The sequence below is a fragment of the Dendrobates tinctorius genome, unplaced genomic scaffold (genome assembly GCF_039654945.1).
Source record: "Dendrobates tinctorius isolate UK_male_01 unplaced genomic scaffold, ASM3965494v1 ptg000064l, whole genome shotgun sequence".
Classification (NCBI taxonomy): Eukaryota; Metazoa; Chordata; class Amphibia; order Anura; family Dendrobatidae; genus Dendrobates; species Dendrobates tinctorius.
Genome location: NW_027361732.1, coordinates 45965902 through 45990159, shown reverse-complemented (window position 1 = coordinate 45990159; position 24258 = coordinate 45965902). Strand labels below are relative to the sequence as shown.

At 41.6% G+C, this 24258-nt stretch overlaps 1 protein-coding gene across 2 annotated transcripts in view; it reads left to right on the top strand.

Annotated features, from left to right (window-relative positions):
• Positions 1-24258, top strand: part of KLF12 (KLF transcription factor 12) — a 330400-nt gene that overhangs the window by 299931 nt on the left and 6211 nt on the right. For both annotated transcript variants that reach the window (XM_073580385.1, XM_073580384.1), the window contains exon 5: positions 5760-5917. In XM_073580385.1, coding sequence (XP_073436486.1) covers positions 5760-5917 — 158 coding nt within the window. The remainder of the gene's footprint in view (positions 1-5759; positions 5918-24258) is intronic.

The following is a 24258-nucleotide window of genomic DNA, read 5'->3' as shown; positions in this document are numbered from 1 at the left end:
ATCTTGTGCAGCCCCACTCCATCATGTACATCCCCACTCCATCATGTACAGCCCCACTACATGTACAGCCTCACTCCCCCCACTCCATCATGTGCAGCCCCAATCACCACCCTCCATCATGTACAGCCCCCCGCACCCCCCTCCATCATGTACAGCCCCATTCACCCCCTCCATCATGTGCAGCCCCATTCACCCCCTCCATCATGTGCAGCCCCATTCACCCCCCCTCCATCATGTGCAGCCCCATTCCTCCCCTCCATCATGTACATCCCCATTCACCCCCTCCATCATGTACAGCCCCCGCACCCCCCTCCATCATGTGCAGCCATATTCACCCCCCTCCATCATGTACAGCCCTTGCACCTCCCTCCATCATGTGCAGCCCCATTCACCCTCCTCCATCATGTACAGCCCCCACACCCCCCTCCTTCATATGCAGCCCCATTCACCCCCCTCCATCATGTGCAGCCTTATTCACTACCCCTCCATCATGTACAGCCCCCGCATCCCCCTCCATCATATGCAGCCCCATTCACCCTCCTCCATTATGTACAGCCTCCGCATCCCCCTCCATCTATGCAGCCCCATTCACCCCCTCCATCATGTACAGCTACCTCATTTACCCCCCTCCATCATGTACAGCCCCATTCACCCCCCTCCATCATGTGCTGCCCCCTCACCCACTGAATTCATTTAAAAAAAAAAGCAGTTTCCCATACTTACCTCCCAACCGCTCCCCAGCAGCTCCTCTCTGCAGCCAGCGTCCAGGTACATGTCGGCGTCTGCGCGATGATGTCATTGCGCAGGCCTGACATCTGACCCGGAAGTAGAGAGGGAGCTGCGCAGCTGTCGAGGTAACGGCCATGCACAGCTCCCTGCCCGATACACTGTGACGCGGGCGGCTGTGTCTGCTGCCGGCCGCGTCTGCTGCCGGCCGCGTCACAGAACAGAGGGCATGGCCGCACACAGTTCCGGATCGCGGCTGTGAATCTCCCCGGTTCAGGGAACCGGCTGCTTTTTTAACAACCGGTTCCACTGAACCGGGGAGAACCGGCTGAGTCCCACCCCTGGTTATGAGTTTTGTTTTTATGGTGTTCATTGTGTGCTAAAAATTAAATGTATGATCATGACATCATGACAATACTAAACATAAGTTTTCTTTTATATTTCTAGTGGTTAAAAAAATTAGAACACTGTAAAAAAAGGTGTGATCATTTTCTGAGAGCCTAACCTTTTTTATTCGCCCATATACCCATAACCGACAATAACAGAAATAAACATTTGAAATAGATCACTCTGTTTGTAATATGAGTTTCACTTTTTGTATTGAAGAACTGAAATATATTAACTTTTCGATATTATAATTTTGTGAGAAGCACCTGTATATGTATTTGAGGCCTTGAAATTTTATTGCTATTATTTTTTTGGTGTGCATATGATATTTTGATAGCTCTTTGTTGTATTTTTTAGGGAAGTATGACTATTGAAAAAAACTGCAGGGCTGGTGTTTCTACTTTTTTTTTCTTTCTGCGTTTAACAAACAACTTAAATATATATCAAATTGGTGTATATACAGTCAAGGCTGAAAGTGTTGGCACCTTTGAAATTGTCCCAGACATAGAAGTATTTCTCCCAGAAAATTATTACAGTTACGCATGTTTTGTTATACACATGTTTATTTCCTTTGGGTTCATTGGAACAGCACAAAAAATAGAGAAAAAAAGGTGAATTGGATATAATTTCACACAAAAAACCCCAAAAGAGATAACTTCCTATAACTGTAGAGAGATGGACCGGTTGCCGTGTTCCCCGATGACATCAATGCTACTTTGGTGTATAATGTGAACCAGGTTTTGTTCCTGGTATGTTTTCTTGTTGTGATCATTGTAATTCCCCTGTGGGCTGCAGTAAAAATTAACAGTCACAAGACGTCACTGTCTAGAATGGAGGTGAAAGGTGAAGTTTGCCCAGTAACACAGCTGGCATAGAGACAGTGTGAGAGTAAGGCCAGCCCAGACTGGGGGGGGAGGAACTGAGAGATTAGTGTCAAGTACAGGAAGTGACAATTCAGTGCAAGACAGTAGTTTGAACTGTCAACAGCAGTCTCCAGCATTGGACTGCTGGGGACAACGTGGGCCTAACACTTGGGACAGTGGATTGCCAAAAATACTGTACCGTGTGATTCCATCTACTGGCCTGGGGGGAAACTTGAGTCTGTCAAGCTATAGGGAAAGATGGACTCATACTACATGGGGCAGAAGGTATTGCAATCCTAATATAATGCTACAAATAGAGAATAATTCCTTGTGCTGGAAAAGATGGCAAGAGGGATACTCTTCTTGAGAAAAAGGGTTGAAGTTGTGTCCAGTACCTGTGGGAAACACGACAACCCATTGGGCCTTATCCTGTATGCCTATTTAGAAAGACTGCCTTTTGCCAAGTAAAAGTTTAATTGTTTTTATGGAATCCGTGTCCCCTGGAGTTAAAACTGCAGTGGTTTCAGAAGAGGAAAACCTGTAGTTCACAAAGACATGCGGCCTTTAAGTAAGTGTGATGCGCCCCCACACACAGCAGTACACCAAGGCAGCGACAAGACTTGTCTCTAAAGTGCCATACTGAGTGGGAACAGAAGCTCGCCGACGACTACTTTTGGCACTTTACATAGCCATCAACAAGCTTCTTGCACCTCTCAGCTTTAAATTTGGACCATCCCTGAAAGCAAAGTTGTTTTGCTAACAGTTTTGCCTGGCCTATTTTGGGGGTTTTGTGTGAAATTAGGTCCAATTTGCCTTTCTTTCTCTGTTTTTTTTGGGCTGTTCCAATACACATAAATTAAATAAACGTGTCTAACAAAACGTGTAATTGCAATAATTTTCTGGAAGAAATACTTCTTTTTCTGATTTTCTAGAACAATTTCAAGGGTGCCAACACGTTCGTGGCCATGACTGTACTTAACAGGAAAACAACAATACTGTAATATTATAGTATAAGCGATCAGACGATCAGTGTGTGTGTGTATATATATATATATTTATATATATAAAGCTTCACTGTGACCTCCACAGAGGATTAAGGGATCATTGGCCATTAATTATACAGGTTTCTTCAAACTTTGAGCATCTTTTGAATCCAGGACTTGGTTGTGATGGCTAAATCTGTAACCCCTATACCTTTTAAACATGACAAAGAGGGAGTCCAGACTTCATGCATCTCTGTCTGTGCACACAGATATCCTGATAGACTTGTACTTGTTTTCTAAAGAGTTCTGTCATGAGAATGTTGTACATGTAGTAGGCAGCACGTTTTTTCATTGTCAATATTCTGGCCAACATTCTGTAGTCCATCTTGGCAGGAGAAGGCTTACATATTTTTTGTAAATGATAGTGATGTGTCATCCACCTGACACCACAGCCATGTGACCACCTTGCCTTGTGTACCTACATGCATAGGAGCAATGCCTTCAGGAAAAACACAAGTGCCATAAGACTGAGTGCCTTTCAACTATGGTATTACAAACCGGATCCTGTGGTTTACCCATCAGCCATGTAAGTTTGTACACCTAAGGGTGCTTTCACATTGCGTTCAGGCACCTGTTCGGTGGTCCCATCGGGGCTTGCCTCTGAATCCCCCCCAAAATAGGATTTGGGCATATGCGCCGATGGGACCATAGACTGTATTGGTGCCGACAGAGGGAATGTGTGCTCTGTCGTGCATCATTTATGGGTGTGTACGACAACTCAGACGTAGTCTACTACATCTACTACTTAAAAATACTATATAAAGTAGGTAAGTGTGCTTTTTTCTCTCATTTTAATGCTATTATGCTGCATCAAAAAATGTCTCTGAAAACCTCTTTAATTGAATTTGGATGAAATGGATGTTAGCATATACAGTGGGGAAAAAAAGTATTTAGTCAGTCAGCAATAGTGCAAGTTCCACCACTTAAAAAGATGAGAGGCGTCTGTAATTTACATCATAGGTAGACCTCAACTATGGGAGACAAACTGAGAAAAAAAAATCCAGAAAATCACATTGTCTGTTTTTTTTTTCATTTTATTTGCATATTATGGTGGAAAATAAGTATTTGGTCAGAAGCAAAATTTCATCTCAATACTTTGTGATATATCCTTTGTTGGCAATGACAGAGGTCAAACGTTTTCTGTAAGTCTTCACAAGGTTGCCACACACTGTTGTTGGTATGTTGGCCCATTCCTCCATGCAGATCTCCTCTAGAGCAGTGATGTTTTTGGCTTTTCGCTTGGCAACACAGACTTTCAACTCCCTCCAAAGGTTTTCTATAGGGTTGAGATCTGGAGACTGGCTAGGCCACTCCAGGACCTTGAAATGCTTCTTACGAAGCCATTCCTTCGTTGCCCTGGCGGTGTGCTTTGGATCATTGTCATGTTAAAAGACCCAGCCACGTTTCATCTTCAATGCCCTTGCTGATGGAAGGAGGTTTGCACTCAAAATCTCACGATACATGGCCCCATTCATTCTTTCATGTACCCGGATCAGTCGTCCTGGCCCCTTTGCAGAGAAACAGCCCCAAAGCATGATGTTTCCACCACCATGCTTTACAGTAGGTATGGTGTTTGATGGATGCAACTCAGTATTCTTTTTCCTCCAAACACGACAAGTTGTGTTTCTACCAAACAGTTCCAGTTTGGTTTCATCAGACCATAGGACATTCTCCCAAAACTCCTCTGGATCATCCAAATGCTCTCTAGCAAACTTCAGACGGGCCCGGACATGTACAGGCTTAAGCAGTGGGACACGTCTGGCACTGCAGGATCTGAGTCCATGGTGGCGTAGTGTGTTACTTATGGTAGGCCTTGTTACATTGGTCCCAGCTCTCTGCAGTTCATTCACTAGGTCCCCCCACGTGGTTCTGGGATTTTTGCTCACCGTTCTTGTGATCATTCTGACCCCACGGGGTGGGATTTTGCGTGGAGCACCAGATCGAGGGAGATTATCAGTGGTCTTGTATGTCTTCCATTTTCTAATTATTGCTCCCACAGTTGATTTCTTCACTCCAAGCTGGTTGGCTATTGCAGAATCAGTCTTCCCAGCCTGGTGCAGGGCTACAATTTTGTTTCTGGTGTCCTTTGACAGCTCTTTGGTCTTCACCATAGTGGAGTTTGGAGTCAGACTGTTTGAGGGTGTGCACAGGTGTCTTTTTATACTGATAACAAGTTTAAACAGGTGCCATTACTACAAGTAATAAGTGGAGGAAAGAGGAGACTCTTAAAGAAGAAGTTACAGGTCTGTGAGAGCCAGAAATCTTGATTGCTTGTTTCTGACCAAATACTTATTTTCCACCATAATATGCAAATAAAATGAAAAAAAAACAGACAATGTGATTTTCTGGATTTTTTTTTCTCAGTTTGTCTCCCATAGTTGAGGTCTACCTATGATGTAAATTACAGACGCCTCTCATCTTTTGAAGTGGTGGAACTTGCACTATTGCTGACTGACTAAATACTTTTTTTCCCCACTGTATATTACATTCTTCCTTTACCCATTTCTGCCGCTTGACAAAAGCGAGTCATTTGCTGCATATTTATCATGATTTAAAAAAAAAATATTTGTCTTATTGAATGGGTTTTTTTTTTTTGAGGGTCATCCTTGAAATGGTTGATTTTTCAATCCCACCCTGGTTGGATCAGAGAAGATCCACGTTCCTTGCTATAGATCCACATGTAGTTACTGTTAGCGTTTGCACTTTTTTCATAGATCTTTTACCTCTTGCTTTTTTGCAGCTCAGTCTCACCGTTTAGTATTGAAAGCACAAGACGTCAGCGAAGGTCGGAGTCTCCAGACTCCAGGAGGAGAAGAATACACAGGTGTGATTTTGAAGGATGCAACAAGGTCTATACAAAAAGTTCTCACCTAAAAGCACATAGAAGAACTCATACAGGTAGAGTACTGTCTTCAAAATCAATTTCAAAGTTTATCCCCCCCCCCCAAAAAAAAAAACCTTTTGGCTACTAGTGTGCAATGTGTTTGGTGAAGGCATTTTAGGTTTTTGTTTCTTTGACAGCTATCAGTTCTTGTTTCATATAAAAAAAATAAAGCTTTGAGAAAGAACTAATAGTGGAATAATTCTTCCATACATGGTTCTGCTACATCCTTCATGCTCACAAACGTCACTCTGGCATTATGGAAGCTTGCTGCATCTGGAGCCCTGCACCCTCTGGCCTTGGCAGGTACAGAGGAGGCCTAGGCCTTATTCAGACACCGGTGTTTCATGTACTTGTTCTGGTCATGCTTTCCTCATAAAACACAGTCTATTATAGACTAGGCAGCTGCTCACATACACCTGTGTTTTTCCGGAATCTGTGACTGCAAAAAAATCAGAGACATGTCCAAATCTGATCAGAATCATGAACTGATATCACCCATGTAAGTTTATCAGGCTATGAATATTACAAACCGCACATGGATGGAATCCGTTCTTAATGTTGCTATGAGCAGGAGAAGCTTTGCAATTTTTTTTTTCTTCATAAAAGAAAATCTCTGATGAAACATTGATGGTAAAAACCGACCAAACACTAATGAAAATCTGATCCAAAATACTGATGAAAATTTATGTACAAGATGTCGAAATGAGAACGTACTTGGCGACACCATATCACTCCATTTATGTAAAGGATAAGAAGGAAGTGAAAATCTGGAGCCTGTAAGTATTAAATCCTACCGTCTGACAACCTTGGGGGGTAAATAGTAAACTTTTGCATAGTACGTTGTGTATATACAGTATACGGTACAGTTTGTATGTCTAAAAAAAGATCCATCTTACCATAAGGACATTTTCAAGATTTATTTTTAAGAAATCAAAAGGTAAAAAAATGACGGTGGGTCACTTATAAAAGGAAGGCAATAAATAGGTCTGATTTGGAAATTGGAATTGTCTATAACCAAAAAGTGCCTCGATTTTCAGCTCAATTTTGCATTCTGCAATGACTCTATCTGCCACTAGATGGCGAAGTAGAATTACATATGACAGTGTGATGTCGACTACAAGACGTTTATTTTGATACTGAAACAATAGGGTTTTTTATTTTAATTATTTTGTTTGATCTAATTTTCTTACATCATCGCTATTTTTACTGAAAACATCAAACACTATTAGGCAAATACATAATGCTGTGAATGCCTGGGGTTATATAGTCATTTTGAGGTTATACATTCCTTACCAGTCCATGAGAATGATCTTTTCAACTCACGTGTTCCTCTTCCTTGCCTCTTTTTCAAATCCGTAACAAAACATAAAAATAAATCAATAACTTATTAATTGAGAGGAGATATAAAATAAAGCCGACGAAAAACCGCAGTGTTCTTGCATAACAAAATCTTTTGTCCATTCACAAGTTTTATTGTGTCTCCGTGTCATTAAGCATTATACAGATTAACGTGCTCCAAATTCCTTTTCATTTAATGAGATCAGAATATCAGGATTCACATAATTGCAAAAGCAAATAACACTAAGTAATAATATTTATTCTTGTCTGTGTCTATGGTAAAGGTGTGTATAAGGTTTAGCTGTCAAAATTTGAAAAAAAAAAATCCACCTTGTCTTTCTTCTTGAGAGTATTTTGCGCTGTTTTATGCAGTTTTCAGTCTCCAGTCTTCAAGTAAATATTCACCTTTGAAAACCAGTGTTCATTTTCTTTTTAATCTAAATATGACCAAAACATTGCACTAGGAAACATCCACATCTTAAATTTCTTTAGAAATTTAAACAAGAAAAATCTGCTAAAAAAGTTTGTGGCTTTGCCACTGCAGATAAATTAGAAGAAGAAAAAATAGAAAAAAAATCTGCTGTCAATCACGTCACACGGTCACATAAGCCCCGCAGCCTATAGGTGGCCACTGATCGGCAACTGCTTTCACCCTTCAATTAATCAAATGGCGCCATCTGATGGATCTGTGGAGACTGCAGCCCATCAATGAATTAACAATGTGACATGGCCGCCAGGAGACACAGCACCGGCTTCTCTGACCCTGTGCCAGTATGGGCTGTTTGCTGTTTTCTTATTATCAATGACCCTATAGCATTTAAGAAGTGTTTGTCCAGTAGTAGATGACCAGCACTTTAGGTAGGCCTTTGTGTATTTTACAAGAGCTGGCAAGTTTGCCCTAATAAAAGAAAGCTTAGCTTTTAAAAACACGCCACTTGATAACGTGTGCTTTTTTTTGCACTAAATATTGGCGTTAACTGTTCATATTAATGAATGTCTAATATTTAGACATACTGATGCCATGCCCACATTGGAACTTAAAAATAAAAATATTGAGGCTGTCTAAAAAAAACAAAAAATTATCATAAAAACAGTGGTGGTAATAACTATTTGATCCCTTGCTGATTTTGTAAGTTCCCTCACTGACAAAGACAAGAACAGTTTATAATTTTAAGGGTACGTTAATTTTTACATAGAGAGATAGAATATCAAAAATAAAATCCAGAAAATCACATTGCATAAATTATATAAATTTATTTGCATTTTGCCGTGAGAAATAAGTATTTGATCCCTCTGGCAAACAAGACTTAATACTTGGTGGCAAAACCCTTGTTGGCAAGCATATCAGTCGGACGTTTTTTGTATTTGGTGATGAGGTTTGTGCACATGTCAGGAGGAATTTTGGTCCACTCCTCTTTGCAGATTGTCTGTAAATCATTAAGATTTTGAGGCTGTCGCTTATCAACTGGGAGCTTCAACTCCCTCCACAAGTTTTCTATGGGATTAAGGTCTGGAGACTGGCTAGGCCACTCCATGACCTTAATGTGCTTCTTTTTGAGCCACTCCTTTGTTGCCTTGGCTGTATGTTTTGGGTCATTTTGTTGCTGGAAGACCCAACCACGACCCATTTTTAATGTCCTGGCGGAGGGAAGGAGGTTGTCACTCATGATTTTGCGGTACATGGGTCCATCCATTTTCCCATTGTTATGGTGATGTAGTCCTGTGCCCTTAGGAGAGAAACACCCCCTAAACATAATGTTTCCACCTCCATGCTTGACAGTGGAGACGGTGTTCTTTGGGTCATGGGCAGCATTTCTTTTCCTCCAAACACGACGAGTTGTGTTAATGCCAAAGAGCTCAATTTTTGTCTCATCTGACCACAGCACCTTCTTCCAATCACTCACAGAATCATCCAGGTGTTCATTGGCAAACTTCAGACGGGCTTGCACATGTGCCTTCGTGAGCAGGGGGACCTTTCGGGTACTGCAGGGTTTTAAACCTTTGTGGCGTAATGTGTTACCAATGGTTTTCTTGGTGACTGTGGTCCCAGCTGACTTGAGATCATTAATATGTTCCCTCGTGTAGTTTTAGGCTGATCTCTCATGTTCCTCATGATCAAGGATATCCCACGAGGTTGAGCGTTTGCATGGTGCCCCAGATCGATGTCGATTGACAGTCATTTTGTATTTCTTCCATTTTCTTACTTTGGCACCAACAGTTGTCTCCTTCTCACCCAGCATCTTACTTATGGTTTTGTAGCCCATTCCAGCTTTGTGCAGGTCTATGATCTTGTCCCTGGCATCCTTAGAAAGCTATTTGATCTTGCCCATGTTGTAGAGGATAGAATATGACTGATTGAGTCTGTGGACAGGAGTCTTTTATAAAGGTGACTGTAAGACAGTTGTCTTTAATACAGGTAACAAGTTGATTAGGAGTGTCTAATTGGTCTGTAGGAGCCAGAATTCCACCACTGTACTGTAACATTCTTTTGTATACTAGAGAATCTGCCAATTGTTTTTATACCAAAGTCCTTAAAGTGAAATCGTCACCAGGCTTTCACTACCCCATCTGAACACAGCATCATGTAAGGACAGAGACCCTTATTCCAGCACTGTCACTTACAGAACTGCTTACTGTAGTTTTGATAAAATCACTGGTTGAAATGCTGCAGATGTACCATTTTTCTAAATGCTGAGCTTTGTATAACCTCACCCCCAACCCTGAAAGCTGCCAATCAGTGGATGGGACAAGGTTATACAGAGCTCATGAATATGGAGGACTACCTAGCAGCAGTGTGATAATCTCCTGCTGATAAAACATTGTTGTCACTCGAAATCTGGGGGCTGTAATGCATTGAAATGACATGTGGTGCCCAGTACCCAATCAGCGCTGGAGTCACTGTCTCCGCCTCCTATCGAAATGAACATGAAGAGGAAGTCGGGGATGAGCTGCAGTCCTGGCTTCCTCTTCATGTTAAGTTTTTCCAAAAATGGAAACAGTGACACCAGCTGTGATTGGGCGCCGGCATCACGGGTCACAAAACTGCACCACAGCCCCGGGGAGAGCCAGTGCCGACAATACAGGAACGGCACCAGCACGGGAGGCGACTATAGGTTTATTTATTTTATCGGGGCCAAACATTTAGTTTAAGAAGAGGTTGTCCTAGTAGTTCATCATCATAATGCTATAATTGGCGACTGTAAGGCTGCGTTTACACATTGCGTTTTTTTCGCGTTTTCGCAGCGGTTTTTAATACGCGATTTTGCCACGAAAACGCAAAAAAGCAGCATCCCATGCAATCCTATGGGATTCCACAATGCTGTGCTAATGCTGCAGATTTTCCCACGGCGGAATCGCGGAAAAATCCGCAGCATGCTCATTAATTTTGCAGAATCGCGGCGATTCCGCCAACATAGGAATGCATTGTTCTGCTTACTTTCCACATGTGGCTGTGCCCACCATGCGAAAAGTAAGCAGAACATTTGCGGATGGTATCCACGGTCCGGAGGAGAGGAGACTGTCCTCCGGGCTCTGGGTACCATATCCCTGTAAACATAGAATTAAAATAAAAAAATCGTCATTCTCACCTTCCGATATCCTTCGCAGCGTCACCAGGCTTCAGCAATTCTGCTGGCAGGTCCTGTTCCCAGTGATGCATTGCGGCAATGACCTTTGATAACGTTGCGGTCTCGCGACACCGTAGCGGTCTCGCGAGACCGTGACGTCATCAAAGGTTATTGGCGCAATGCATCACTGGGAACGGGATCTGCCGGCAGCATCGCGATGATTGGGGACGCTGCGCAGGACATCGGAAGGTAAGAAAAACACAATTTTTTATTTTTTTTATTATTTTTAACATTAGATCTTTTTACTACTGATGCTGCATAGGCAGCCTCAATAGTAAATAGTTGGTCACACTCATCAAACACTGTGTTTGACGAGTGTGACCAACCTGTCAATCAGTTTTCCAGGTGATGCTACAGATTGCTTGGAAAGCGCTAGCATTCTGCAAGCTAATTACGCTTGCAAATCGCTAGTTTTTCCACGGGAAAATCGCGGGAAAATGCGGTTTTCCCCAGGAATGGAATTCCGGAATTCCCGTGGTAACTTCCGCTGGAGTTCCGCAACGTGTGCACATAGCCTTAGTGGACAGGTAATATGATGTATCACTAGTTCACATGCCTACCTCCATTGCGCCCAACATCAAGTGAATTGAAACTAAGCCAAGGCAGAAGGGCAGTGAATGGACTGAAATGATGTTGTAGAGACAGATGTAAGTACATAGAGTAAAGCTAAAGGCTTAGGTCTAAGTAATTAGCAAAAGTGGTATTAACGCATTAGATATAATATTAGACATCGGGTGTGCCGCGCCATTTAAACATACTCCTTTTGTTCATTCAGAAAGACACAATTAAGAAAAGCATCCATAATGCTCTGAAGTGATAGAAGTGCTACTAAGCAAAACCTTTTATTTCAGCTAGCATTTCTAAGTGATCCATTAGCAATGTTTTTATAATTGTAAAGTAAATTGTAGCACATTCACTCATGGACTCCTCATGTTAAGTAGAGCTATTTACTATGCCTTTTACATTTCTTGATTTTTTTTTGTTGGATGGGGGGAATGTAGGGGAAACAAATTTCCTTTGTCAGCGAAGTGTTTCCCAATATATTCTGACTGTTCAGTCTCTACTGACAGTGTGATTATGTATGCAGGGACACAGGAAACTGCAACATCGAAGTGTTAATGTATTTCCAGGGGGAATAACCGAGGACTTCACAACTCGGTGTTCTGAAATAGATGCTCCAAAATGATCTATATAAGCATCTTCTAAAAGAGACTGAGAAAGGTGACCTGTCCTCTTTAAAGAATGTCAGTTCAACATACCATAATGTAAGGCTATGTTCACATGTCCAGTAATCATCCGGATACATCAGCAATCCATCGGCAAAAAGTTGGGCACAACTTTTTTTGTCAGTCTTAAAAAAACTGATTGCAGCTGGATCCGTTTTTTTTAACATTGAAGTCTATACAAAATGGCTTTATTAAACAGCCATCCGTTTTATTCCATTTGAAACTGATCCAGTAAGCGAAAAACAGATCCTTTACAAATGAAAGAAAAATGGACGGCTATTTAACGGATCCGTTTTCCATAAACTTCATTGTTAAAAAAACGGATCCAGCTGAAATCAGGTTTTTTTAAGACTGACAAAAAAGTTATGCCTGCACAATTTTTTGCCAATGGATCCTTTCTAACGGATGATTACTGGACATGTTCACATGTCCATTGTTTGTTCTAACACACAGCATTTTCTGATGCTTGGCTTCGTTCACATGTCCAGTAATCATCCGGTAAAACTGATCCAGCTTCAATCTGTTTTGTCCTGATAAAAAAAAAATATTTCAATTGGATCTTCTCTTATAGAATTGAAGTGTATGGAAAACGGATCCGTTTATTAACCATCCATTTTTCCTCCATTTGTAAAGGATCAGTTTTTTGCTTACTGGATCAGTTTTACATGACTGATTACTTGAAAGTCCACATGCCCCATAGTATATGTGAAATGTTTATTTTCACATATTCAGTAAGCAAAAAATAGGATCCTTTTCAAATGGAAGACATTGGATGGCTGTTTAATGGATCTGTTTCCCATAGACTTCAATGTTAAAAAAAAAAAAAACAGATCCAGTTGTAATCCGATTTTTTAGCTGGACAAAAAAGTTGTCTGCACAACTTTTGTCAACAGATCCACTTTAACGACTGATTACTGGACATGTGAATGTACCCTTAAAGGGAATGTCATCAGCAAATGGCCTATTGGTTAAATTAGGTCTTTGTGTGGCATGTTTTTTTTTTTTAATTTGCCAATTTTTATTATTTTAAAAAGATATAATTACGGTAGTAATCCTTGAATTTATGGCCACTGGGGCTATTATAGACTCATTTTCCCCGTCAAGAGTTTTCAACAGACTCCTTATCAGAAGCAGGATTACAATGACAGTTAACACCTCTGTACACAGCTAATAACACAGGATCCACCAATCCCAGTCACCAATGTCACAGCTGACCATGTACCCCTAAGTTCACAATGACATACAGTATTTCAAATGCTCAATACAAAAGATAGTCAAAGTCTGTTCATTGTAGCTAATGTACATGTGTTGTTTCCTGAAACGGGAGGTTAGTCTAAAAAAAAGCCCTATTGGTCAATGTAAAAATTACATAATATCTAATTTTTATATTCGAGAAATATTGTGATATGGAAAAAAGACAAAAATGTAAATAAAAAAATCCTTTTCTGATGACTGATTTCCTTCAAGAAATGTAAAGGCATTGTCTCCGGATAGACATTGGTGGCATGTAGTCCGATGTGACTCCAACCAATGTTACCCCCGGGAAGTGTTACAATGAAGTGACAATGATGTAACGCCTCTTAGCTTTCTCTGGAGGTGGCTGCTCAGCCCATTATATTCAATGGGCACCAGGAGAAAGAAGGATAGAAGTAGAATATAACCTTTGATTGGTCTTAATGTTACAATAATAGATTTCTTGTGTTAGGGAAATCCTTAAAACAAGACTTAGTAGGGTCTGGAATAGAGGAAAGCCACAATATAGAGATTACATTATTGATCATATTATTGGAGACCTTGACTATGACAATCCATTCCATGTACATGACTCTATATATCAATGTTCCTGAGGTCACGTACAATAGCTCAGATCAATCATTAACTGCAGCTTTTTACAATGTACAAATAGCAATGGAGTAAAAATAGATATGAATTGGTCAGACCAAAGTGGGACTGCGGTGCTGTCTGACAAGCTGTATGTTCTTAGTCATAATTTTGTGTTGCCAAAGATGTATCCTAGCAATGCGTAAAAAGGTTGCACCAAGATTACTACTTATACAAGATCCTTATAGTCGATACAATTGGCAGCAATTTGGCTTTTTTTATACCAGATCGCCCCTTCCCTTTCACAGGGCTTGCAGCAAGTAAGCACGTACATAGCTCAGTGTGATTCACAGGTCACTTAGGTTTACACTTATTGCAGCCAGCAATGCTGCTTAGTGACATAGATAGGGCTGACACAGACAACTCTTAATGTGGGTTTGTCACCAGATTTAGCAATACATTTTTAATATATACATCTCTTAGACCTGAAGAGGCTGTTGTAATTGCTTTGAATCCTTTTTGACAATGTAAGCTCTGCAATCTGCTACAACCTAGGCTGATTGACAACTCCTCAGTGTCCCCCCGCCCTGCTGCGGAGATTTCACAATCACCAGTATAAGCTGCAGCTTTCAGTCAGGCTGAGTGGGCGGAGCTCAATTACACATTCATGTGCTCCCGCACATTCATTGGAATCATATATTAGAATATTAAAATCATCTGACATGAGTTTTCAAAGTAAGTACACCAGCTTTGTCGGGCCTAAGAGAGATCTGTATAATAATGTATTTAGTAGTGATGAACGAGTATACTCGTTGCTCGGGTTTTCCCGAGCATGCTCGAATGTCCTCCCGAGTATTTTGGCGTGCTCTGAGATTTAGTTTTCGTCATCTCAGCTGCATGATTTGCGGCTGCTGGACAGGCTGAATACATGTAAGGAATACCTGTTTGTTAGGGAATCTCCACATGTATTCAGGCTGGCCAGCAGCCGCAAATCATGCAGCTGAGACGACGAAAACTAAATCTCTGAGTACGCCAAAATACTCGGAGGTCACCCGAGCATGCTCGAAAAAACCCGAGCAACAAGTATACTCGCTCTTCACTAGTATTTAGCTCATTTTGTGAAGTCTGGTAACAGATACATCTTGGCACAATATATGGCACAGGACTGATTATCTCGACAATGGGAATGAAATTAAAGGCTGCATACACCCCATGGAGAGTTTTGTTGTATACACCCCACAAATTGGTGGTGCTTGGCAATGTTAATCTAGATGATCCTGACATTAGTGGAATGTTATATTGTTAAAAAAAAATCTTAAATGGTACCAGTGTGGATACGAAGGTGAACACTCTACTTCTTTTATCATAAGGGGCTGACTGAACGCTACATTAAAAGTGGTTAACCCTATTAAGGGTCCAATCATTTTTCATTTTTGAGCTTTAGTTTTTATTTTCTTTTTCCCCTATTTTCAAGAGCCATAACTTTTTCATTTTTCCATCGACTTAGCTATTTGAGGGCTTGTTTTTTGCTGGATGAATTGTAGTTTTGAACCACTCAATCCATTTATCCTTATAATGTATTGAAAAATGTGAAAATATTCCAAGTGGAATGAAATTGTGAAAAAAAACACAATTCCAACATTGGATTTAGCTTTTATAGCATTCATTCTGCAGTAAAAAAAAAAATACCTGGTATGAAGATTTTTTTATATTTTTGGTCAAAAACTATTCATCACTTTGTAGAAAAGAAGTGTTTGTGTTACTATTTTCTGAGACCTGTAACTCTTTTTTTTTTTTTCCATCGATGGAGTTAAGTTAAATCTTGTGTGGTTCTTTTTTGTTTCATTTTTTTTGTGCTAAGCTGCCATTTTTATTTCATACTTTTTCAGGTACATATGACATATGATCACTTTTTATTGCACTTTTTGGGAAAGTGGAATACTTTTATATTTGTTTTTATATTTTTAAAAACATTTTTATTTAATTTGTACTTTATTTTTTTGTCCTGTAAAGGAACATTAAGTTGTGAACTGCAACCTTCAGTTTATAGTGTAATTGCTGTACTTCTATGAAACCTAATCTGTGACTTGAGCATCACGGGAGGTATAAGTTGACAGTTATATCGGCGGTGTGCAGATCCCACTCATGTTGCACACGCGGACTGACAAAAGTTTCATTTAACCCCTTAACATCTAATGATGGGCAGAGTACGTTATTGGACTCCTCCCTCTGTTTGGTGCGGGCTCCGGTGATGAGCCCACACCTTTCCCGACACATGACAGCTGTTCTGATCAGCTGTCATTGCGCCTAACAGCTGCGAGTGTAATCGCGATCCACCCGCTGCTGTTAACATGTTAAATGGCGCTGTCAAACCATGACAGCGGAATTTAACATGCACACACAAGAAGCGTGTAGTTGACTCCGCCCATCGGCGCCCATGTAACATTGACCGTGGGTCGCTGGTGGGTTGGCATGACAACTCTGTGTCTGCAGGAGACCCCTGTGGTTGTCATAACCAGATAGCTATGAGCTCATAGCAAGTAGTGTCTGCAGCCCTGCTCTATGTAGCACAAGCGATCGGATGATCACAGCTTCTAGCCTCCCATGGAGACTATTTAAGCAAGTAAAAAGTAAAAAAATTCTAAAAAATTTAAAAAATAAAAGTTCAAATCACCCTCCATTCGCCCCATTCAAAATAAAGCAATAAGGCTGGTTTCAGACTAGCGCATTTTACATGCAGCGCATGGCGCCGCTAAGCCCCACCCCCTGCCCGCCCTGTCCGGTCATTTCCTCCTATCGCACACGGCTGCATGCGATGTGCGCACCCTATCTTTAGCATAGGGTGCGCAGACCGTGCGCCGGCCGTGCGCTAGTAGGATTTTTGCGTGCGCTGCGCACTTTTGAAGGTGTGCCAGTGTGCGCCGAACGCACCATGTTGCATTTTGGTGCGCTCGGCGCACCTTCAAAAGTGCGCAGCGCTTGCAAAAATCTTACTAGCGCACGGTCTGCGCATCCTATGCTAAAGATAGAGTGCGCAGATCGCATGCAGCCGTGTGCGATAGTAGGAGGAAATGACCGGACGGGGCGGGGCTTAGCGGCGCCGTGCGCTGCCTGTAAAATGCGCTAGTCTGAAACCAGCCTAAAAAAATCAAATATACACTTATTTGGTATCGCCGCGTTCAGAATCGCCCGATCTATCAAAATATAAAATGAATCAATCCGAATAGTAAACGGAGGAGCGAGAAAAATAATCAAAACATTACAGGCGATCAAAAGATCGTATCCACACCAAAATGGTACCGTTAAAAACGTCAGCTCGGCGTGCAAAAAATAAGCCCTAACGCAACCCGAGATCACGAAAAGTGGAGACGCTATGGGTCTCGGAAAACGGCGACTTTTTTTTTTTTTTTTTAAACTTTGGATTTTTTTTCACCACTTAAATAAAAAAACCTAGACATGTTTGGTAACTCGTAATGACCCGGAAAATTTTAATGGCAGGTCCGTTTTAGCATCTAGAGAACGTGGTAAAAAAAAATCCAAAAAACAATTGTGGAATTGCACTTTTTTTTTGCAATTTCACTTCACATGGAATTCTTTCCCCATTTTCCAGTACATGATATGGTAAAATCAATGGTGCCATTCAAAAGTACAAATTGTCCTGCAAAAAACAAGCCTTAAGATGGCTATATTGACGGAAAAATAAAAAACTTATGGCTGTGGGAAGAAGGGGAGCAAAAAATGGAAACTCAAAAACGGAAATACCCATGGTCCCTAAGGCTATGTGCCCACGAAGTTTTTAGGTGCTGCGGATTTCTCCCTGTGGATTTTGTAAAATCCACAGGTAAATTTCAGGTCAAAAGACCTGCGGTTTACCTGCGGATTAAGCTGCGGTTTAGCCCTGCGGTTTATCACCTCTGCAATGGAGGAAATGGGAAACCGCAGCAGAATCCGCAGAAAAGAAGTGACATGTCATTTCTTTCTGCGGATTTGAAACCGCAGCAAAACCGCGCGGAAAATTCCGCAGCATGTGCACAGCGGTTTCCATTTTACATAGCGTAAAATGGTATTGTACAACGCAGCAGATTCTGCTGCGGACCCGCAGGGCCAGAAACGCTGCGGATCCGCAGCAAAATCCGCAACGTGTGCACATACCCTGAGGGGTTAAAAACCTTTTCACTAATTGACAGCGGAATTTAAATGAATAAGCTGCAAGAATCAAAGCTAGCTCTGGTCACTTCAGTTACAATCAGATGCCGGGTATGTAACACTACCGGCATCTTCCTGGCATGAAGCAGGCTCTGCTCCTGAGCAGGCTGCATACTCTACTTAGTGACCTACCACGAAAAAGTACATCATAGGTCATTAAAGGGAATCTGTCACCTATTTTTTGTATATAAGCTGCAGCCACCAAAATCAGGGGCTTATCTACAGTATTCTGTAATGCTGTAGATAAGCCCCTGATGTAACCTGAAAGAGAAGAAAAACGAGTTATATTATACTCACCCAGGGGGAGGTCCGGTCCGATGGGTGTCGCGGTCCGGTGCCTCTCATCTTCGAGTGATGACGTCCTCTTCCTTGCTTCTGTCACGGCTCCTGTGCAAGCATACTGATTTGCCCTGTGGAGGGCAGAGAAGAGTACTGCAGTGCGCAGGCGCCGAACCTCTCTGACCTTTCCCGGCGTCATCGCTGGAAGATGGGATGCGCCGGACCGTGAAAACTATCGGACCGGACCGCCCCCTGGGTGAGTATAGTATAACTCATTTTTCTTATCTTTCAGGTTACATCGGGGCTTATCTACAGCATTAGATTCTATGGCAAGAGACCCAGGAGGACTCCACTGCTGACACGGAGACTTAAAAAAGCTAGACTGCAGTTTTCCAAAATGTATGTGAGTAAGCCAAACTCCATCTGGGAAAGTGTCTTGTTGACAGATGAGACCAAGATAGAGCTATTTGGTAAAGTACAACATTCTACTGTTTACCGAAAATGGAATGAGGCCTACAAAGAAAAGACCACAGTGCTTAGTCAAATATGATAAAGGTTCAAAGATGTTTTGGGGTTGTTTTGCTGCCTTTGGCACTGGATGCCTTGACCGTGTGCAAGGCATCATGAAATCTGAAGATTACCAAAGGACTTTGGTATAAATAATAATAATAATCTTTATTTATATAGCGCCAACATATTCCGCAGCGCTTTACAGTTTAACAGTTTCAAAACACAAGTCATAAGTAACAACGTTAACAATGCAATAATTAAAGCAAAATAAGACGAAATAATCACAGTGTAGTGCTCATTCTCGGAAAGTTGTGTTTGTTTCCTAGGTCATGGGTGTTCCAGCAGGACAGTGACCTCAAACATACTTCAAGAAGCACCCAGAAATGGATGAAGTTCTGAAGTGGCCAGCAATTAGTCCAGAACTAAATCCCATTGAACACATGTGTTGAGATCTTAAAATGGCTGTTGGGTTAGGGCGCCCTTCAAATATGAGACTTGGAGAAGTTTGCAAAAGAGTGGTCCAAAATTCCAGTTTGAGAGGTGTAAGAAGCTTGTTGCTGGTTGTAGAAAATGATTCATTACAGTTATTTATTCCAAAGGGTGTACAATCAAATATTACATTGAGGGTGCCAACAATTTTTTTCCTCCATTTTGGGGGTTTTGTGTGAAATATAGTCTTTTTGTTCCTTGTGTTGTTCCAATACACACAAAGAAAAGAAACATGTGTATAACAAAACGTGCAATTGCAGTAATTTTCTGAGAGAATTACTTTGTGTTATGGAAAAATTCCAAGAGTGCTCATACTTTTGGCCATGTCTATGTATAGTTTATACATACTATATATATACAGTGGGGAAAAAAAGTATTTAGTCAGTCAGCAATAGTGCAAGTTCCACCACTTAAAAAGATGAGAGGCGTCTGTAATTTACATCATAGGTAGACCTCAACTATGGGAGACAAACTGAGAAAAAAAATCCAGAAAATCACATTGTCTGTTTTTTTTTCATTTTATTTGCATATTATGGTGGAAAATAAGTATTTGGTCAGAAACAAGCAATCAAGATTTCTGGCTCTCACAGACCTGTAACTTCTTCTTTAAGAGTCTCCTCTTTCCTCCACTCATTACCTGTAGTAATGGCACCTGTTTAAACTTGTTATCAGTATAAAAAGACACCTGTGCACACCCTCAAACAGTCTGACTCCAAACTCCACTATGGTGAAGACCAAAGAGCTGTCAAAGGACACCAGAAACAAAATTGTAGCCCTGCACCAGGCTGGGAAGACTGAATCTGCAATAGCCAACCAGCTTGGAGTGAAGAAATCAACTGTGGGAGCAATAATTAGAAAATGGAAGACATACAAGACCACTGATAATCTCCCTCGATCTGGTGCTCCACGCAAAATCCCACCCCGTGGGGTCAGAATGATCACAAGAACGGTGAGCAAAAATCCCAGAACCACGCGGGGGGACCTAGTGAATGAACTGCAGAGAGCTGGGACCAATGTAACAAGGCCTACCATAAGTAACACACTACGCCACCATGGACTCAGATCCTGCAGTGCCAGACGTGTCCCACTGCTTAAGCCTGTACATGTCCGGGCCCGTCTGAAGTTTGCTAGAGAGCATTTGGATGATCCAGAGGAGTTTTGGGAGAATGTCCTATGGTCTGATGAAACCAAACTGGAACTGTTTGGTAGAAACACAACTTGTCGTGTTTGGAGGAAAAAGAATACTGAGTTGCATCCATCAAACACCATACCTACTGTAAAGCATGGTGGTGGAAACATCATGCTTTGGGGCTGTTTCTCTGCAAAGGGGCCAGGACGACTGATCCGGGTACATGAAAGAATGAATGGGGCCATGTATCGTGAGATTTTGAGTGCAAACCTCCTTCCATCAGCAAGGGCATTGAAGATGAAACGTGGCTGGGTCTTTCAACATGACAATGATCCAAAGCACACCGCCAGGGCAACGAAGGAGTGGCTTCGTAAGAAGCATTTCAAGGTCCTGGAGTGGCCTAGCCAGTCTCCAGATCTCAACCCTATAGAAAACCTTTGGAGGGAGTTGAAAGTCCGTGTTGCCAAACGAAAAGCCAAAAACATCACTGCTCTAGAGGAGATCTGCATGGAGGAATGGGCCAACATACCAACAACAGTGTGTGGCAACCTTGTGAAGACTTACAGAAAACGTTTGACCTTTGTCATTGCCAACAAAGGATATATCACAAAGTATTGAGATGAAATTTTGTTTCTGACCAAATACTTATTTTCCACCATAATATGCAAATAAAATGAAAAAAAAAACAGACAATGTGATTTTCTGGATTTTTTTTTCTCAGTTTGTCTCCCATACTTAAGGTCTACCTATGATGTAAATTACAGACACCTCTCATCTTTTTAAGTGGTGGAACTTGCACTATTGCTGACTGACTAAATACTTTTTTTCCCCACTGTATATATATATATATATATATATATATATATATATATATATATATATATATATATATATACAAATAGGCGTGGTCCTTAAGAAGAATCTCATGGAGAAAAGTTGATGACCATGCCCACTCTACTGAAAAGACTAGATTTAGATACACAAAAAAAAAGGAACCATATGTTAGGGATGGAGAAAAGAGGAAACAATGCCAGATTCAGGGGAGCAGCAGAATTTACACAAGGCAAATAAATAATATATTTATGGTAGATGAAAGGTCCACTTTAAAAGGCACACACTGGAAATAATCCCACACATTTACAGTATCCTTCACATCATGGTTACGCGGTGTCTCTATAGACTACAAGTTTCTGTGCTCCATTTTTTGCCCCCAAAGAGCAGCACAGACGTTTCATTACTTGTTCACGAACATAGATCTTTCTATTCTTCCCTATGAATTGCCAAGGTTGACTAATTATATGATAGTCTTCTTTGACCTGCAGGTATTCCTGTACACTTCAGGATTGCATGTTTTTTCGGCATAGGCCCAAAATGTAATTAACAATGTTTTTCTGCTCTGTAGTTATGCGACTCCCTGCCCAAGAGCCAAATCTCTGTGTGTGACTAGATTTTACTACTTAGAACATCATTAAACAGTGTCAGTCATGTCAGATGTGGGAGATCTGCAGAGCTACTTTAGAAATGTAATAGAAATATTATCGTTTTCTATTGGATCGGCATGAGAATCTCCATATTTCTTCCAGATTTAATGAGCCTGTGCAGAAACCAGTGCCAGGATAAAGTGAACTGTGCTGTGAGCGGCTTGTTGGGCATTTTTTCATCGTCCTGTATAGTTATTTGCATTGTATACTGCCATGCTGGGACAGGTTTATAAAATAACCCAGCCAACCGTGTTTGCTTTCCTTTTATTACACAGTAACCGCACATATATTAAACAAAGCAAATGTGTTTAATGCAACCGAAACCAAACTTTTATTGTGCGACAAGACAGTGGCTTTGTGCAGATTTTTGAGTAACCCTTTCCTTTTTTATGGGTTGCTATAAAAGCGTCTTGTGAATGACATAATAATAATAAATTTTATTTCTGTAGCGCCGACATATTCCGCAGCACTTTACATTTCAGAGGGGACTTGTACAGACGATAGACATTACAGCATAACAATAATCACATAGATCATAACAGATACCAAGAGGAATGAGGGCCCTGCTCGCAAGCTTACAATCTATGAGGGAAAAAGGGGAGACACGAAAGGTGGGTGGTAACAATTGCCCTGATTGTTTGGACCAGCCATAATGTTAAGTGTGTAACAGTACGGACACAGAGGGCTAATAGATGCATAAAGCATGTGGGAACATGATGCGGGGAACCTGGTTATGGTAAAACTTTTGACTGTGCCACACAGGGATAGTTAGGTTAATGTGTTGAGGCGGAAGGCCAGTCTGAATAAATGAGTTTTCAGGGCATGCTTAAAATTGTAGGGATTGGGGACTACTCGTTTTGACCTGGGAAGTGCATTCCAAAGAATTGGCGCAGCACGTGTATAGTCTTGGAGACGGGAGTAGGAGGTTCTGATTATCGAGGATGCTAACCTCAGGTCATCAGCAGAACGGAGGGCACGGGTAGGGTGGTAGACTGAGTCAAGGGAGGAGATGTAGGGTGGTGCTGAGCCATGGAGTGCTTTGTGGGTGAGGGCAATAAGTTTGTACTGGATTCTGGAGTGGATGGGTAGCCAGTGTAAGGACTGGCACAAGGTAGAGGCATCGGTGTAACGATTGGCGAGGAATATGATCCTGGCTGCAGCATTCAAGAAAGATTGGAGGGGGGAAAGTTTGGTAAGAGGGAGACCAATTAGAAGAGAGTTACAGTAGTCCAGACGAGAATGAATAAGAGAAACAGTAAGAATTTTTGCAGAGTCAAAGGTAAGAAAAGGTCGAATTCTAGAAATGTTTTTGAGATGCAGATAACAAGAGCAAGACAGTGATTGGATGTGGGGGGTGAATGAAAGCTTGGAGTCAAGTATGACCCCAAGACAGCGGGCATGTTGCTGGGGAGTAATAGTGGAACCACACACGGAAATGGCAGTGTCGGGTATAGGTGCATTAGTTGAGGGAGGAAACACAAGGAGTTGTCTTTGACAGGTTCAGTTTCAGATTTAGTGAGGACATGATGTTAGACACAGCATTTAGACAATCGCTGGTGTTTTCTAGAAAGGCTGGCGTGATGTCAGGAGAAAAAGCGTATAACTGGGTGTCATCAGCATAGAGATGGTACTGGAAACCAAATCTACTGATTGTTTTACCAATAGGGGCAGTGTACAAGGAGAAGAGGAGGGGCCTAGAACCGATCCTTGAGGAACCCCAACAGTAAGGGGAAGATGAGAGGAGGAGGAGCCAGCAAAAGATACAGTAAAGGAGCGGTCAGAGATAGGAGGAAAACCAGGAGAGAACGGTGTCCTTGATGCCGATGGAGCAGAGCATAGTGAGGAGGAGCTGATGATCCACCGTGTCGAATGCTTGCAGAGAGATCAAAGAGAATTAGCATGGAGTAGTGACCGTTAGATTTAGCTGTTAGTAGATCATTAGAGACTTTAGTGAGGGCAGTTTCAGTAGAGTGTAGAGATCGGAAACCTGATTGGAGAGGGTCGAGAAGAGAGTTATCAGAGAGATAGCGGATCAGACGGGAGTGGACCAGGCTTTCCAGGAGTTTAAAGATGAAGGGAAGAGTAGAGATAGGTCTGTAGTTAGCGGCACAGTTTTGGTCGAGGGATGGTTTTTTAAGTAGTGGATGTATAATGGCATGCTTAAATAAGGAGGGAAAGATACCAGAAGAGAGAGAGAGGTTAAATATTTTAGTTAGGTGAGGGGTTACAGCAGGGGAAAGGGACTGGAGC